At 45.9% G+C, this 16,204-nt stretch overlaps 1 protein-coding gene across 1 annotated transcript in view; it reads left to right on the top strand.

Annotated features, from left to right (window-relative positions):
- The window catches only part of GALNT16 (polypeptide N-acetylgalactosaminyltransferase 16), a 539,297-nt gene that overhangs the window by 430,570 nt on the left and 92,523 nt on the right, over positions 1 to 16,204 (top strand). The window contains exons 4-6 of the mRNA XM_078661985.1: positions 353 to 420; positions 2,812 to 2,877; positions 7,874 to 7,995. Coding sequence (XP_078518111.1) covers positions 353 to 420; positions 2,812 to 2,877; positions 7,874 to 7,995 — 256 coding nt within the window. The remainder of the gene's footprint in view (positions 1 to 352; positions 421 to 2,811; positions 2,878 to 7,873; positions 7,996 to 16,204) is intronic.

Raw genomic sequence — 16,204 nt, 5'->3', positions numbered from 1 at the left:
GGGGGTGGGCTGCCGCCGATCTAGCCAGCCCTGATTGTGGGTGTACATTCCTCAGAAAAAGAAACGAACAAATATAGCAGCTGCAACTTCGTTTTTTATATATTTTTGTAGAAAACAAAATGGGACTAACCCAGTAGTATGGAAAAAATATATAATTAGATTTGAGTAGGCAGCCGGGGGAGTGGGTGAGGGCGCAGACATTGTGGTTTGGCGGTGGGGGTGCAGTGCCTGAGATTGCCAAGGAAGAGGTCTGCCCCCGCAGTGGGCTGAACACACCTGAGCCTAGTATCTGCCTAAGCCCGACTGTCATGTCTCAATAACCAATCACTGCCCCGCTTCCTTTCTCCTGCAGCGTCCTGAACCGCAGCCCAGCCAATCTCATCCAGGAGATTATTCTAGTCGATGACTTCAGCAATGACCGTAAGTGTCGAACATCGGATTCTGTCGTTATTTCTTCATGTCTTCCTTCCTTTCTCTTTCCTTTTTGCTTTATATCTTTCCTTTTTTCTTTATCTCTTCTTTCCTTCTTTTTTTCCTTTCTTATTATCGGCATTTGTTTTATTTCTGTCCTACATATATTTCATTTTCTCTTTCATTCTTCTATTCTTTAATTTCTTCTCCTTTCTTTCTGTTTCTGTTTTTTCTTCATTTTTTATTCCTTTCTTTCATTAGTAATTTTCATTCTTTCTCTTCCCTCTTTATCTATTATACGTTCATTTCCTTCTTTTTTTCCTTATTATGTCTTCCTTAGTCTTACTTATCTTCGATTGCTTCATTTCTGTATTTTTTTCTTTTTTCTCTTCTTTCTTTTCCTCTTTTTCTGACTTAATTTCTTATTTTCTTTCCACTTTTCTCTTTTTTTTTTATTGAGAGAAATATAAGAATGCCCCCAAAAAGAGAGCAGTTGGTTTACCATGGCACTTATTGCAGTTGAGCCTCACCCATATGCCCAGTCCTGGAAGTCACATATGTTGTAAAGTATCAGTTTCTCTAAGCTTTACCTGTAGCTTTGGGTTCACTTCTGAGATTACATCTAGGAGACCGTGGGCCCTTTTCAGGAAATCACATCTGGGTGAGTGTGGGTATCCTTTTAGAGATCACATCTGAGGGAGTGAGGGTCCACTTCTTGAGTTCACATCATGGGGAGTGTGGGGCCACTTCTGGAGAAGACATACAGGGGAGTGTGGGTCTGATTCTTGAGATCACACCTGGGGAAGTGTGGGTCCGCTTCTGGGGATCACATCTGGGAGAGTGTGGGTCCGCTTCTGGAGAGGACATCTGGGAAAGTGTGGGTCCGCTTCTGGAGATTAAATCTGGGAGAATTTGGGTCTGCCTTTGGAATTAACATCTTGGGAAGTGTCCACTCCTGGAGCCGACATCTGGGCGAGTGTGGGTCTGCTTCTGGAGCAGACATCTGGGGGAGTGTGGGTCATCTTACATCTGGGGGAGTGTGGGTCCGCTTCTTGAGACAACGTGCTGGGGAAGTGTGGGTCAGCTTCTGGAGAAGACATCTGGGGGACTGTGTGTCTGCTTCTTGAGATCACATCTGGGGGACTGTAGGTCTGCTGCTGGAGAATCACATCTGGGGGAGTGTGAGTCCGATTCTGGGAATGGCATCTGGGGATGGTGGATCGACTTCTGGGAATGGCATCTGGTCGAGTGTGGGTCCACTTCTGGAGATTACATCTGGGGAGTGTGGATCCGCTTCTGGAGATGGCATCAGGGAAAGTGTGTGTCCACTTATGGAGATTACATCAGGGGAAGTGTGGGTCCACCTCTGGGAACGGCATCTGGGGGAGTGTGGGTCTGCTTCTGGAGATCACATCAGGGGAAGTGTGGGACCATATCTGCAGATCACATCTGGGGGAGTGTGGGTCTGCTTCTGGAGATGGCATCTGGGGGAGTGTGGGTCCGTTTTTAGAGAAGACATCTGGGGGAGTGTGGGTCCGTTTTTAGAGAAGACATCTGGGGGAGTGTGGGTCCGTTTTTAGAGAAGACATCTGGGGGAGTGTGGGTCCGTTTCTAGAGAAGACATCTGGGGGAGTGTGGGTCCGTTTCTAGAGAAGACATCTGGGGGAGTGTGGGTCCGTTTCTAGAGAAGACAGATCGCATCTAGGGGAGTGTGTGTCTGCAAATCAGTTCTGCCTTCTGTCCATCAATTGTGTGTCTTTTGCTTTCTCGCTCTAAGTGCGCCAGGTATGCCCAGGCGTCGGTCCTGGGGTCACTGTGCCACGGGAGTCAAGCTATCCTGGCTGAAGAGGAATGAAACCCCGAAACCGGTCCTCGGAAGCTTGTTTCCGGTCCAGGGAGGACCTTGCTTGGCATTTCAGGCTGGACTGTTCCCATGAGGCACAGGGTCAAGACTGATTTGCATATGGCCATCTCTAAACTGGGGTGGGATGGGGAGCAAAAGAATGATGGATTTAACCCAGATCTCTTGACTGGGGATGAATGTTTTGATTTGTTCTGCATTCCGTCCATCAATTGGGCTGAAGTGTGTCTAGGAAACCGCTGCTTGGCGGGGGCGGGGTTTGGGAGTAACCAGAGAGAGTATCTCACAGGCCTCGCAACGGTACAAACCTCCCATAGGCCCCTGCGGCGTTTGTTGGCGCGTACTTTGGACGTGGGATTAAAGCTGTTCAAAGCCCACTTGATTAATCTGAAATTAAACCAGGCCAGAGGTTGCAAAATGGAAACATATGGAGCTAGGATTTTTGGAGCTCTTCTGAAAAAGACTAATAATTATTTCTTTCTGACATCCCCTCCCCCCCCCCCCCCCCCTGTATCCTTCCCTTCCCCCTTCTTCTGCAGCCGAAGACTGCCTGCTGCTTACCAAGATCCCCAAGATCAAGTGTCTGAGGAACAACCGCAGAGAAGGTGAGCTGAGATTCGTGTGGTACTCCACCTCCCCCCCCTAACAAACTCAGCCCCCCCGCCTGTCCAAGAAGGTATGCATCCTGAGAGAGTGTCGAGCAGGACAGGCCCTTAGGTGCAGTGTCTGCCTCATTACACTGTGACTGCTCTAACATGCCAACCCTGCAGAAAAACAAGCACTGGCAAAGGCAGCCGTTTGACATGTGTATAGTGATAGGGTTTCTAAGTCTCAATTCTCAGGCACATGTAAGCAGAAAAACAACAAGCATTAACAGAACCAAAAGTTGTGACGTTTGAATTGTGAAAAGCATTTGTCTGTTCACAGACTGGTGTTAAGATAAATCTCAGCATTGACAAAGCCAATCCTTTTTGCTATTTCAGAGCCTCCAGAATATTGAGGCATAGATTGCGAAATTGTGTGGCAAATTTGCATCTTTTTGCGGCTTTGAGGCACTGTGTTATATTGATATGCGTTGTATAGACTGCCAATAAGGACGGCTGTAAATATCCCTCAGGATCTTGTTCGTGCTATATAAAACTTTATAAATAAAGAAATAAATAAAGACAGCTGCAAATAGATTTATTGCTTCATTGTGGACTAATGGACTGGAAGTTAATATGGGTTTAATACTTGTATAATCAGCAAGTGATTTGCATGAGTTTGTGTACAAAATCTCCTAATTGTACCTATAACTGTTCTTGTAAACGCGCAGAAGGCCTAGTAGTTGAAGACTTAGGGCCTTATTTGGATCTCGGGGGACGGGTTACTGAGTCACAACGGTGATGGATTTCCTGTCAGCCGAAATATAAAACCCATAGGTTACAACAGGATTTAGATTTCATCGGACGAGATATCCGTCCCCGCGACGACGGAGTTACCTGTCCACCAAGCTCTAAATCAGGCCTTAGTGTTGGGCTATACATTCTGTTACCAAGTTATTTATAATAACCTTTTCTCCTTTTTCCTTTATATTTTGGGATTTATACAGCACAAATGTACCTGGATAGCAACTCACTAATTTTCCTAACCTCTGGAGCATCCCTGATTGGGCTATAAAATGCTTTAGAAAGGTGGCCGATGCGAGGAGGGACCGCCGTTAGATCCATGTCAGCAACCTGAGGGTGCCTTCTTTAAAAGTTTGCGGTCTTCTGGGGCCATATTACGCATTGGCATTGTTAGCGCCCGGCGCACCTTTTAAAAGGTGCATCGTGCGCAAACAGTGTCAATTCGCCCTATTACGATCTATGCGCTGCCCCCACCTTTTAAATGGCACACTGTCAGTGCTCCTCCTGAGGGCTTCTTTGACTCTGCGCCTGCGTCTGCGCACAGTCAAAGGAATTCCCTCATTTGCATAGGGCACGCCCCTTTGCAAATGAGGGAACACCCTCTGAAGGTAGCACTGGCGCATTAGTGTGCCAGCGCCATCGGTAATATAGAAGGGAATGCACAAGCGTCGGCGCCCCCTTCTATAATAACAAGGTGCCCCGGGGGTGCGCAAAGTGGGTGCAAACACCCGTTGCGCCCCAAGTGCACCTTCTGTAATACGGCTCCTGGTTGTAAATTCAATTAACTTCTATGTGAATTTTACAAAACCACAGCTCTTTGAATAGAAAACGTTTCTACTATTTCTCTGAACTATGTAAACACAGCTTCATGTATGATCCCTTGCCCCAGTCGCTCAGATGTTTTTTTAATTCCTCCCAAGCCCCACCCTGGCAGATGTTCAGAAGAATGTGCTTACCCTAAGGAGGGTTGTTTTCTAGTAATTTATTGTCCTCACAGTTTGCCTCCTGCCTCATCACTCTCAAAGCTCTGCCCATTGGGTCCTCAGATTATCTTTTTCCAAGTACACATTGAATGGAGGTGGCCCAAATGGTACATCTTGTAAGCCGCATCATCCAGCTTCACAGAGCAGCTTAGAAAGAAATCCCTAAATCCATGTGGTCCCTGGTTTCTTGGAATTAAGGATATCGCAGAAACCAGATTACCGCACACGGGTCCTTGGCATCGCAGATAACTATATGATGCAATTTGCTTGTCTCCAAAAACGCGACCAGGGATTTGGCTTTCACAAGAAGGTTGTTTGCGTTTCATTGCCTAATTAAGGACTTAGCTAATGTGTCTCATATAATCATTAGAGTTAATGCACTTTGTCAGTGGTGGTTCATAATATAAATTAATTATTTGATCTTAACTTCATCTGAGGTTGGCTCTGGTATAGACTGATTGTTCGACTATGAATGGTGAATCGATTCTAGCCCACAGGCGGTTCCTGTCAAGCAATGGAAAGCATCCGCAAGTGCCACTCTGCAGCACTGAGCATCTAGTGCTGACCCCTCTCTAATCTGCATGACGTCTATAGATGCTTTTCATACATCCCTTCGACTGAAAGTGCATTTTTATATAAATAACGAACAAACATTGGCAAAACTAATACATTTCACTTTTGGTACCTATTGGCTTTGTCAATACTTTTTGGCAATGCAGTACTGGAGCAGCAAAAAAGCATTTTTTTCTGATTCTGCGCAGCATCGGCCAAAAGAAGAAAAAACAAAAGGCGTGAAGACTCAATTGCTCTTGGGTGGTGTGTCATTTCGCAAGCATGCAAGCACAATGACTTGTGTACATGCATGTGTCTCTACACAAGTGTGTGCATGTGTCACTAGGTATGTGCGCACCTATTAAATTATGCTGTTGCCCTTTACTGATCCAAGATGGATTAATTGATCGAACGTACCATGAAAGTGCTTTTTTTGTAAGGCGGGGAGCTGGCAAGAATTTACTACCACGGCCTCCAACAAAATAAAAATAAACAAGCATTTGCAAATCAAACGGTTTCGCCTTTGGGACCTTATATGTATTTAGCTATGCAGCACATTAGCCTGTGGTGCTGAAACATCTTCTTTTCTTTAACATGGAGGGAAAGTAAGCACTAAATTGCGTGACATGCCAGGTATAGGAACACATGGAGAGAAATATTGCCTTTCAGTGGGAAATGGTATAGTGCAAAGCTCTGTTTCTAATATAAAATCAGAGCCTTCGGTGATCATATCACTGAAAATACAAGATTTGTAAAAAATATTATTGTCTACCGGTGCTCCTGGAAGAAAATTTCTATGAACTGGAATCTAGAGAATGGTAAAGTGATTCTGGTACTTTACTGACCTCTGCTGGTCGTTTTCTATCAAGAACGTTAAATAGAGGCAGTTAAACAGACAAAAAAGTCCCTACGTGGAAGCAGACAAGTCCTAGGGCTGATCTCCAGAGCCCACAAAGTACATACATATAAGTATATATTAAAGTATATACAAGAGGTCTCCAATGCTCGACCTAAAAAAACAACTCCATCGTTCCCCCAAAGTTGGTCGAGCCTGGGCAGTGCATGCGCTGCTCTGCGAGTCATGCTGTATTAAGTTAGAGATTTGAAGCTGCGCCCACTCTCTGCCCATATTTTTCATTGCCGTGTGTTGTTGTCCTTTGTAAATGCTGTCTTCTGATTCCTTAATCACCTCGTTAGTCCCTCCTCAGTACCGCCTTGTCTTCATTTTAATCCCCCCATGAGGACTGGCTCTTTTACTTCTGTTGCTACACAGTATGTTTTATTCAGTCTGTAAGCGCTATTTCTTTTAATGGGTTTTGCTCTACTTCAGGCACAATGTGCTTTCCATACATTCAGCTCGCCATGCGCACTTTCACTTTCCAAGCAGCTGGGACAATGGTGGCTGCTTCTTAGCAATGCCATAGGTCTCTAAAATGTTAAATGCAATAGCTTAAACTCTCGCAAATGCATTGCAAATATTTTTTTTGTCATACCTCCCATGCCAAACTTAAACGTGCATGAAGCCGCAGCCCTTTCTTTAGAAGAGCCGTGTCGAAGTAAAGGTGCGCGGCCGCTATTAAAGTGAAACCGCAGCATAGGGGCTTTTACAAAAAAAGCATTTGTTTGACAACCGGATTCTTTTTTTTTTTTTTTTAAACCCCACGGTTTCGCTTTAATAGAGGCCGTGCACCTTTTGTTAGACACACCTTTTTTAAAGAAAGGTGCACGGCCTTCATGCGGGTAAAAGTGCGGCATTGGGGCTTTGACAACAAAAAAATATATTTGCAATGCAATAGGTCTCACATTTGCGAGAGTTTAAGCTATTGGCATTTAAAACGCCAATATCTCAAACTCTCGTAAATGCAAGACCTATTGCATTACAAATGCTTGTTTGGGCAGCAGTGTAAAAGCACACATTACCCCACCCCCTTTCTGACTAGGTCTGTGATGTGTAGCTGCCTACATGTATTAGTCCTGATTATATTTCTGAACCCCCTCCATCACACTGCTAGGCTCCGCGCCCCAAGACAAGAGTACCTCAATAGCCCCCGCGCACAATTCTTCACACGTAGGGTCACAACAAATACAACCAATGACTCCGCCCACATTGTAGTGCGCTACTCCTCTGAAAATGTGCTTCGGTGCCCCACATGGTTGTGTGAAGCACTTTATAAATGCTGCAGTTCAATACTACTCACCGATTGGTGGTGGGATTGCAGAGCAGTCTGCTGTACCCCCCCCCCCTCGTCTCTACCCCCCGTCTCGCCTTAGCTGGTATATCGCTGATACGAACACCCCAATCGGAAAAGTAGCCCAGGGCAAAACCTGGCTCACATAATGATAATGCCAAGTATGTTTACATATGGAAACAAATGCAGACATTGCTGGCACTTGTTCTACTGGGAAATCCTGCGCTAATGTACTTGTTAACCCAATATTGTTGTTTTTGGCGAACCCCGTACCTTGGGTAATAGTATTTCTACCAATATCATTTTGTGGGGCACATTACCAATAATGATTTATCTATTATTTCTATGATTTATTGATATGATTATTTGGGGCCATTGTTCAAAATTAATTGCTACTTATTGTGATGTATCGCAGAAAAGCATGTTGCTGGTGGAGGGTGACAACACAATTAACACAATTTTCTGCTTTTCCTGCTTCTCCACCACCAGGGCTAATCCGCTCGCGGGTACGCGGAGCAGACATGGCCATGGCCAACATCCTCACCTTCCTGGACAGTCACTGCGAGGTGAACACCGAGTGGCTGCAGCCGCTGCTTCAACGAGTGAAGGAGGTAAGGGCGGTGCCATGAAGGAGGGGTGTGGGATGAACAGGAGGCAGGTCAGATGATTGTGGGAAATGTGATCTACCTATCTGGAAGAACTGAACACTCCACTCTTCCCATGTGTGGATATTGGACTTTCAACCCTTCCCATGCAGTCTCCCCAGGTGAAGGTGTAGAGCATTTTACTATTTCCAGGTGAAGCTATGGCACACTCCACTCATCCCAGGTGAAGGTAAAGTGCACTCCACCCTTCCCAGGTGAAGGTACAGTAAACTACACCCTTCCCAGGTGATGGTATATTGAACTCTATTTTTCCACATGGGAGAATTGTACACTTCCCAGGTGAAGGTATAATGCACTCCACTCTTCCCAGGTGTGGCATTGCACACTCTACTCTTCCCAGGTGAAGGTACAGTGCACTCATCTCTTCCCAGGTGAAGGTACAGTGCTCTCCACTCTTCCCAGGTGAAGGTACAGTGCACTCCACTCTTCCCAGGTGAAGGTGAAGGTACAGTGCACTCCACTCTTCCCAGGTGAAGGTGAAGGTACAGTGCACTCCACTCTTCCCAGGTGAAGGTACAGTACACTCCACTCTTCCCAGGTGAAGGTACAGTGCACTCCACTCTTCCCAGGTGAAGGTGAAGGTGAAGGTACAGTGCACTCCACTCTTCCCAGGTGAAGGTGAAGGTACAGTGCACTCCACTCTTCCAAGGTGAAGGTGAAGGTACAGTGCACTCCACTCTTCCCAGGTGAAGGTACAGTGCACTCCACTCTTCCCAGGTGAAGGTACAGTGCACTCCACTATTCCCAGGTGAAGGTACAGTGCACTCCACTCTTCCCAGGTGAAGGTGAAGGTACAGTGCACTCCACTCTTCCCAGGTGAAGGTGAAGGTACAGTGCACTCCACTCTTCCCAGGTCTGGGTATTGGACACTCCACACTTCCCAGGTATGGGTATCGGACACTCCACTATTACCAGATGAAGCTATTGAGCACTCTACTCTTCCAGGGTGGAGGTATTGTACCCTGAATTACTCGAAGGTGTGGCTAAAAAACACTCCACTCTGCCCAGGCTGAAGTATTGGCCACTCTACGCTTTCCAGGTGATGGTATAGTGGACTCTATTCTTCCACAGTGGAGGTATTGTACGCTCCACTCTTCCAAGATATGGGTGTTGAACATTCAGTTTTCCCAGATGAAGGTATAGTGTCCTCCACTCTTCCCAGATGTGGGTGTTGGACACTCCACTTTTCCCACAAGTGGGCATTGGGCACTCCATTCTTCCAAGTGAAGGCCTAGTGCATGCCACTCTACCAGGGCGGAGATATTGTACCTTCTACTCTCCCATGCGGGGCATCAGACCCTCCACTCTAGCACGGTGGAAATACAGTACACTGCGGTCTGTACGTATGGAGGTATTGCACAATGCACTATTCTGTAAAGGCTGCATTGACCAATCAGAGGATGTTTAGGGAGGAGCAATAACTTTACAATGGTTTCTTGTCTCACTTCTTGCAATTGAGAACCAAGATTTCCAGACTGTAAACAAAGCATCATGAACTGGAGTCATAGCTCTGCTACTGACAGCAGGTGTGACTTTACTTGTTTTAGAACAGCAACGCAGGAAGGGACTGAAAGTCCAACTCCCTTCCCAGCTATGGTGCAGGAACCGTTTTTAAATTAATGTAATAGAACCCCTCCCAGAGTCCCACTTGATCCCCACACTACCCTCCCACACCCGTGTTGGGGTGCTGGAGCCTTCAATATACTATTGACCTCCCCTTTATTTTAATAAGATATTACTTGAAGCTTTGCTGGTATGAGCTTGATTATGCATGCCCCCCATTCCCCTACAGAAGTGCACGACATTTCTCGAAGGCTTGCCGGATGATTTAGAGCTGGGCGGTAATTGAAAATATTTCAATTCTGGGTGAAGTTATAAATCTGTGAAGATTCTACTGTGGAAATGTTCTCCTTCACAGGAGTGGATTAGAATCATGGAGCACATTCCATGGTGGATTACTGTTTGCATTTTCCACTTCCTCTAGAAATCAGAGGATCACCTTTACCACCGTCTCTAAATAAGGCCTGATGTCTTCTCGCTCATCATAAACTGCCCATCGCTCTTTTTCGATGAAACATTACAACAGCACTGACTAAGCAGGTGTAGAGCTAGAGACCTTGGCGTCAAGACCAGAAAGCAGCAGGTCGAGTGGACAGCCGCAGTGGGACACATCTTCTGTGTTTCTATGCCACTCCGCATAACGAGCGTCTCTTCCGCGCGGGTCATCTGCGGAGCCCGCCTCATTGATTCTGGAACTGCAGCCGTTCATTACAGGATTATCTCCCTCCTGGCGGCCATTGGAGCTGGCAGCCAGACATAACAGCGAGTAGGCCGCACCAATAAATGTCGTCTTCCATTATTTATGCGGAAAGGAGGCTGCTCCATCCAAGCGAGCAGCGAAGCCGCGACAGCGGGGCAGATCCATCTTCCTCCGTCTCACCACCAGGCACCATCAGGGATCCAGAATAGACTTCTGGAAGCCGCTGCCGCCATTTACCGTGGACGCAGGGTTCAGTAATGAGACTATTACTGCCTGTACCTTCCCTCCGTCCAGGAGACGCATTTGTCCGAACGAACATTTAAGGTCACATGAGCCCCATCTCGGCTTCTGCCAGCATCTGTGGGATTTGGAAGATCTGACCAAATATGAGTCATAGTCAGGATGCTGCACTAGCCTAAGCAGGCGCGCAACGCCCATTGGACTCAAAGGGCTTCAGAACCCCCCCCCGTTGTGTGTGGCAGCCCGGCATGAGACAGCTTCCCGGGCACACACACAGCAGCACCTGAGCACTTCACAGGTCTTTAAAAGACCATTTGCATATTAATGAGGCCTTGTTGTTGTTTCACCCCTTCTAAGAGCACCTGCAGATCCACTCTGACTATTGCTTAAAGATTTAGCCCCCACAGAATTTTTTTCTTAGCCCCACCCTCCCCCCCCCTTCCGAAATTTGGCTCTAGTTGCACCTCTAGCCTAAGAGATGCACATTTCATGTTATTTTTGTGCTTTGGCGCCAGCAGCAGTTCTGCTGCACTCCCGTCGCACATCCGGGGCAGTAGAGAGAGGTACGTCATCATCCTGCGACAGCTAGACTTGAAAGCATAAAATAGAGTTACTCTGGGCACCCAGGAAGCAGTTAATACCCGCTTCTTGTATCAAAGTTTCTATAATATGGGCGCCTACTTCTTTGGGGGCTCCTTTTGGACGTAAAGTGCTTTATAAATGCAAATACGATAGAATCTCTCGGGTAGATGTAAAAGCCTTTTACCTGTTTCCAGTGGCTTCAGAGGAGGAAGAAGTTGATTGCATAATTGCATAATTGCATCATTGCATAATTTTCTGCCCTAAAACCTTTCCAGAAGAGTAAATACCCGCCTCATCCAGATTTTAATTCCCATGTTGGACTTTCTTCTAAATCCAGTCTGCGCTGCTCCAGGCACTTTAACTTTAAGGAATGGGGTCAGGATATTCGGACTAGGTTCAGCGTAGAACAAATAACCATCTTCATTCTAAGGTTTTTTTCCCTGTAATATTTTTTCAAAGTTCTAGATACCTGCATAGGGGCTAGAAGTAGGGGGGGCTGGAGGGGAAGGATGCAGCACCCCCCAGCCCCCCTCCCAATAACCTTGCTGGCGTTTAGAAGGTGACTGACCCATAAAGAATCTTGTTCATTTTGCTTCTATCTTGTCAGGTTTGCTGCACGTTCCAAGACAAAGGGCAGATGTCGGGCTTTGTCACCTGACAAATTGCTGCTAATTCGGAAACTGGCGTTTACTTTTATCTCTCTGACTGAGTGAGATGATTTTGGAGAAGTGGCCCAGGTGACAATGTGGCTGGGGTACAGGAAGTGTGAAATGCCTGTAAATGAACTATGCACATTAAAAACAAATATATATCTGCAATTAGGAAAGCAAAAATGAAACACAATTGAATAGGATCAAAAGAAATCAACACACTTGACTTGATGATGCGCAATGTAAATGTAAATGTAAATGTATTTGAACTTGTAAAGTGCACTGCTACCCGTCCATAGGTCTCCTGGCGCTGTATAACTCTGGGGAACCCGTCCTGGCTTTCTCTGTGGGATGGTCCCTGCTGGGAGTCCCCAAGGTGGAGCCAGGCATCCGTTGATGGGGCCGTTGTGGAGATTAGGCAAGCTAATGCCCAGAGTTGCCGAGTGGAACCTCTGATTAGAGTAAGCACCGAAGCGAGAATTATCGAGTCCGCTCACCAAGGTCCACGACCCTGCCACGTCGGGAATTGAACCCTGGTCCCGGGCCGACTTCTGCTCTCAGGTCTGACGCCTCTAACCAGTGCCACACTACTCCACGAATCAAATATCCACGCCCTGTCATTTATGCGCTATATAGTTTTACCAGTAAAACTCCATGTCTATGCACATTTTGTGCCCATTTTAACAGAAAATGTGCTGTCTGTAACTAACAGTGCACTACAACACCAGTGCTCCATAATGCACCTCGGGCTGCATAACACCCTCTCCTGAATGGACGCGGTTCATGTTCTATACATGTTCTTTGCGTGATGCTTGCATTTTTTACACTCCCTGTGACTTCAGGGATGTACCATTAATGACAGCACCCCCACTCTGAAAATTGTTCCAGCACCACTGGATACCCGTGCCAGCTACGTTTGAGGGCATATGTTGACATTTTGTCGTATTGGGTGTTTCGAATGGGCTCTGGGAAAGAGACATCCTAAGGCATTATTATAAAGTGTAGATAGACACTTCTCTCATGTACACTCACATCGCCATGAAGGCCTAGGCTGTTCTGAGCATGTGTATCCCTTTAAAGTGGGTTCTGGGGCTACCTAGGTGATGGACAACATATATTTCCACAATTGTATTTTCCAGATTTTTGTCTTATAGTGGCAGTAACTTTCTCAGTACAATTTAGTTGAAAATATTTGCACATTTTGCTTGTTTGAGCCCCGTCTGCCAGGTACTTTGACCCATTGAAAAGAGGATTTTGTGCTCCGTTATTGATAAAACAACATTATTTCCCATCGTTGGCTGCTTTGTCACTCTTATTTTTTTCCTTTTCATGAACCAAGAGCTGATTAATTATTATTATTATTTTTTTAATAAAATAGTTTTTATTGACATTTTTTCTAATTAACCCCTTTAGAGCTTGTAAATAAACCTCCCCAGTGCTGCGCTGTCCATTGGAACTAGTGCTGAATGGACGTCCAACGGTCGTGCGCAGCACTGGGGAGGTAGTGGCCGTGACGACCGTTGGCCGACGGCAGCAATTAAGGGGTTAAGTACATCACATCAGTATCGGTGACATTGCTAAAAGAAAATATATCACATACAATTTACACCTTGACATAAGGTTGAATAATGATTGATTTCTTGATTAGTGTTCCTCAGCGTTGCTTGCACCAGGATTGTAGGCCTTTTACTTTTTTTTGCTTTAGGTTTGCAAGACAACTTGAAACCATCAAAGCTGAAACTTACACTGCCCAGTATTTCCAAGAGCTGAACACAAAAACTAGCAACAATGAAACTTTGATGCATGTGACAAATTTCCAAGACATATATTTCAGTCGCGTGTTGCTTTTATTGATGATGAAGCGGTAAACATATTTGCTTAGTTTAAGACTGTCACTAGAGTATGTGTTTTTCTGAATTAACAGTTGCTACTGTATCACATTTACTTATTTGTTGTTTACCCCTTTTATAATTTAGAGGATGTTTTATTCATCATTCAACAGGTAGTAATTTCAAAAGGTTTATGTTTCACCTTTACCTCTGCAATAGCAACACCTAAAATCACCCCTACTTTCTTTTATCTATACCCACCCCCGAACATTAAAATCACCCTCACCTCCTTTTAACCCTACCAATCCCGGAACCCTTGTGGATCAGATCCACACTGACTTTCCTTGGATAAATGTGGCTTAGGGTTACACTAGGCATAAACTATGAAAGGAAAGTGTCTTACTGTGAAGCTAAACCGCATAAATGCATCTATCTATATCTATCTATCTATCTGTCTGTCTGTCTGTCAGCTGTTCCATAGGAAAAGCGTTTTTTGTGTTGCTAATAACTTTGAACCTGTCTGACAGATCTGCACAAAACGTCATGAAAAGGTGCTACATTTTGACTAGTTTGAGCATGGAAAGTTTCATGGTGATCTGCCAAGCAGGGGCAGAGAAAAAAGGGGTGCCTCTAAACGCAAAATCCCCATCCATTTTCCATAGACTTCTTTAGGCAGGTCTACAGCAAAAACTGGTAACGGAATTTCACCAAATTCAACAGGAAGCTGGATTTTGATATGCGGATTGTGCTTATTGTGATTTGGTGTAAATCTGTTCAGTCGAAGTTTAGAAATTAAGGGTAAAAAATGTTTTTTTATCTGAATAGTTGGGTCCGCGAGAGGCTCAAGAGACTCTTGTGGGAGCACCCGTTAAAACCTAGGGCAATCTGATTTGTCCAGGCAGATTTATTTCCCACGGGCCAATTCGCCCCCTCAGGAGTCAGACTCCTGCGAGAGCAAGTACTCTGTTTCGGTCCGGGCTAAATCAGAAAAATGATGCTTGGAGCCATTACAGGACTCAGGGACTTAGGGCCATATGTATCAAGCCAAATTTGCGATTCCTTATCTTGCGATTGCATTTAAGGAATCGCAAATTTTGCGATTCCTTAAATGCAATGTAAGAAGCCCAAAAAAAATAGCAAATTGGCCTTAAGGAATCGCAAATTACCACCAACTTCTAGTTGGTGGTAAGTTGCGAATTCCTTTCAAAATGCATATTTTTTCATTTTTCAAAGTGCCATGTGACGCGCATACATGCCCTTAGGGCATGTATGTGTGCCACATGTGCACCCATGCAGATTTCAGGGGTGCAACAGGGTGTCCTTTGGACACCCCTGCACCCTTGAAAATATTCTCAATTTGCGATTAGCAAATTGCGAATCGCAAATTTCCCCTTCATTCCTATGGGCCTCCTGGCCCATAGAAATGAATGGGAAATTATTCCTTAATTGCGATTAGCAATTTGCTAATCGCAATTAAGGAATTTTAAGGAATCGCTAAAAAGAAGCGAATTTCTACATACATACCATTTTGCGATTTCTAAATAGCGATTCCTTAAAAATCGCTATTTAGAAATCGCAAAACGGAATGTTGATACATATGGCCCAAGGTCCCCTGTCCTGAAGTTAAAAACCAAATATGATATAAGGGGGTAGTGTATGGATATCCTGCCCTCCCCCCGTGCTCCATGTTAATCCCCCTGGTGTTAAAACAAAAAGAATCGTCAGCTTTTGCTGCAATCCAGTTGGACTTCTGTAGGATCAAAAAGAAATGGCGGCAGAGGGCTGCATTTTCTAATTAAGCGGGGGTCATGGTCAACCTCCTGAGCAATTATAGGCTTTGGGGTTCCCACTCCTGTTACCGCATTCCATAAGGGGAGGGGGCACACAGCCCACCTCCCTTAACAAATGTATTGGCTCCTGAGAGCCCAACCCCGGGCCTAAATGTGCCTGAACGGGGGAGTGGGCAACCAACCCCAAGCTTTCAAAGGCTCCTAGGGACTCCATCCCCCGGATCCAATTTCATTCATTAAGGGGAGGAGATCTGCGACCCCCTCGCCGAGCTATTAAGGCCCTGGGGATCGAAATGACCCACAAATGAAAGTGGCATGGGATCCCCAGGGCCTCCTGAAGCTCGAGGAGGTGGCCACGAGGCCCCTTCTCCATTAAAACAAAAAAAGGCCTTGCGTGATGTGGCCCCCAGGGCCCATTTACACTCTGGGAGGGGAGCCACATAGCCCCCCTCCCCTTTTTTTATTGGTATGGCCCTAGGGATGGGATCCCCAGGGCCATGCAGCCCCCCTCTCCTTTTATTTATATTTGGCCCTAGGGGTGGTGTTCTTGGGGCCCAGGGGCCAACCTTTTTCTGCTCACTGCAAAGGCGGTGCATGGTGTGGGGTTGGCAGCCTGCAGGGATTCAGCCACAGGCCTGGCAGCAGGTCAAATCCTGTGATCAACCCCCAATGTGCAGGTCCAACGGCTGTGCGCAGAGTGAGGTTGGTTCCCTGCGATGAGTTGGAAGCAGGGCCTGGTGGCTGCAACGGTCATGCAGCTAAACCTAGGCCTTACATGAGCAAAGGCGTGCACGGCATGGGTTT

Source organism: Lissotriton helveticus, chromosome 9 (assembly GCF_964261635.1).
Source record: "Lissotriton helveticus chromosome 9, aLisHel1.1, whole genome shotgun sequence".
Lineage (NCBI taxonomy): Eukaryota > Metazoa > Chordata > Amphibia > Caudata > Salamandridae > Lissotriton > Lissotriton helveticus.
Note: the sequence above shows the minus strand (reverse complement) of the source record. Positions and strands in the feature narration are given on the sequence as shown.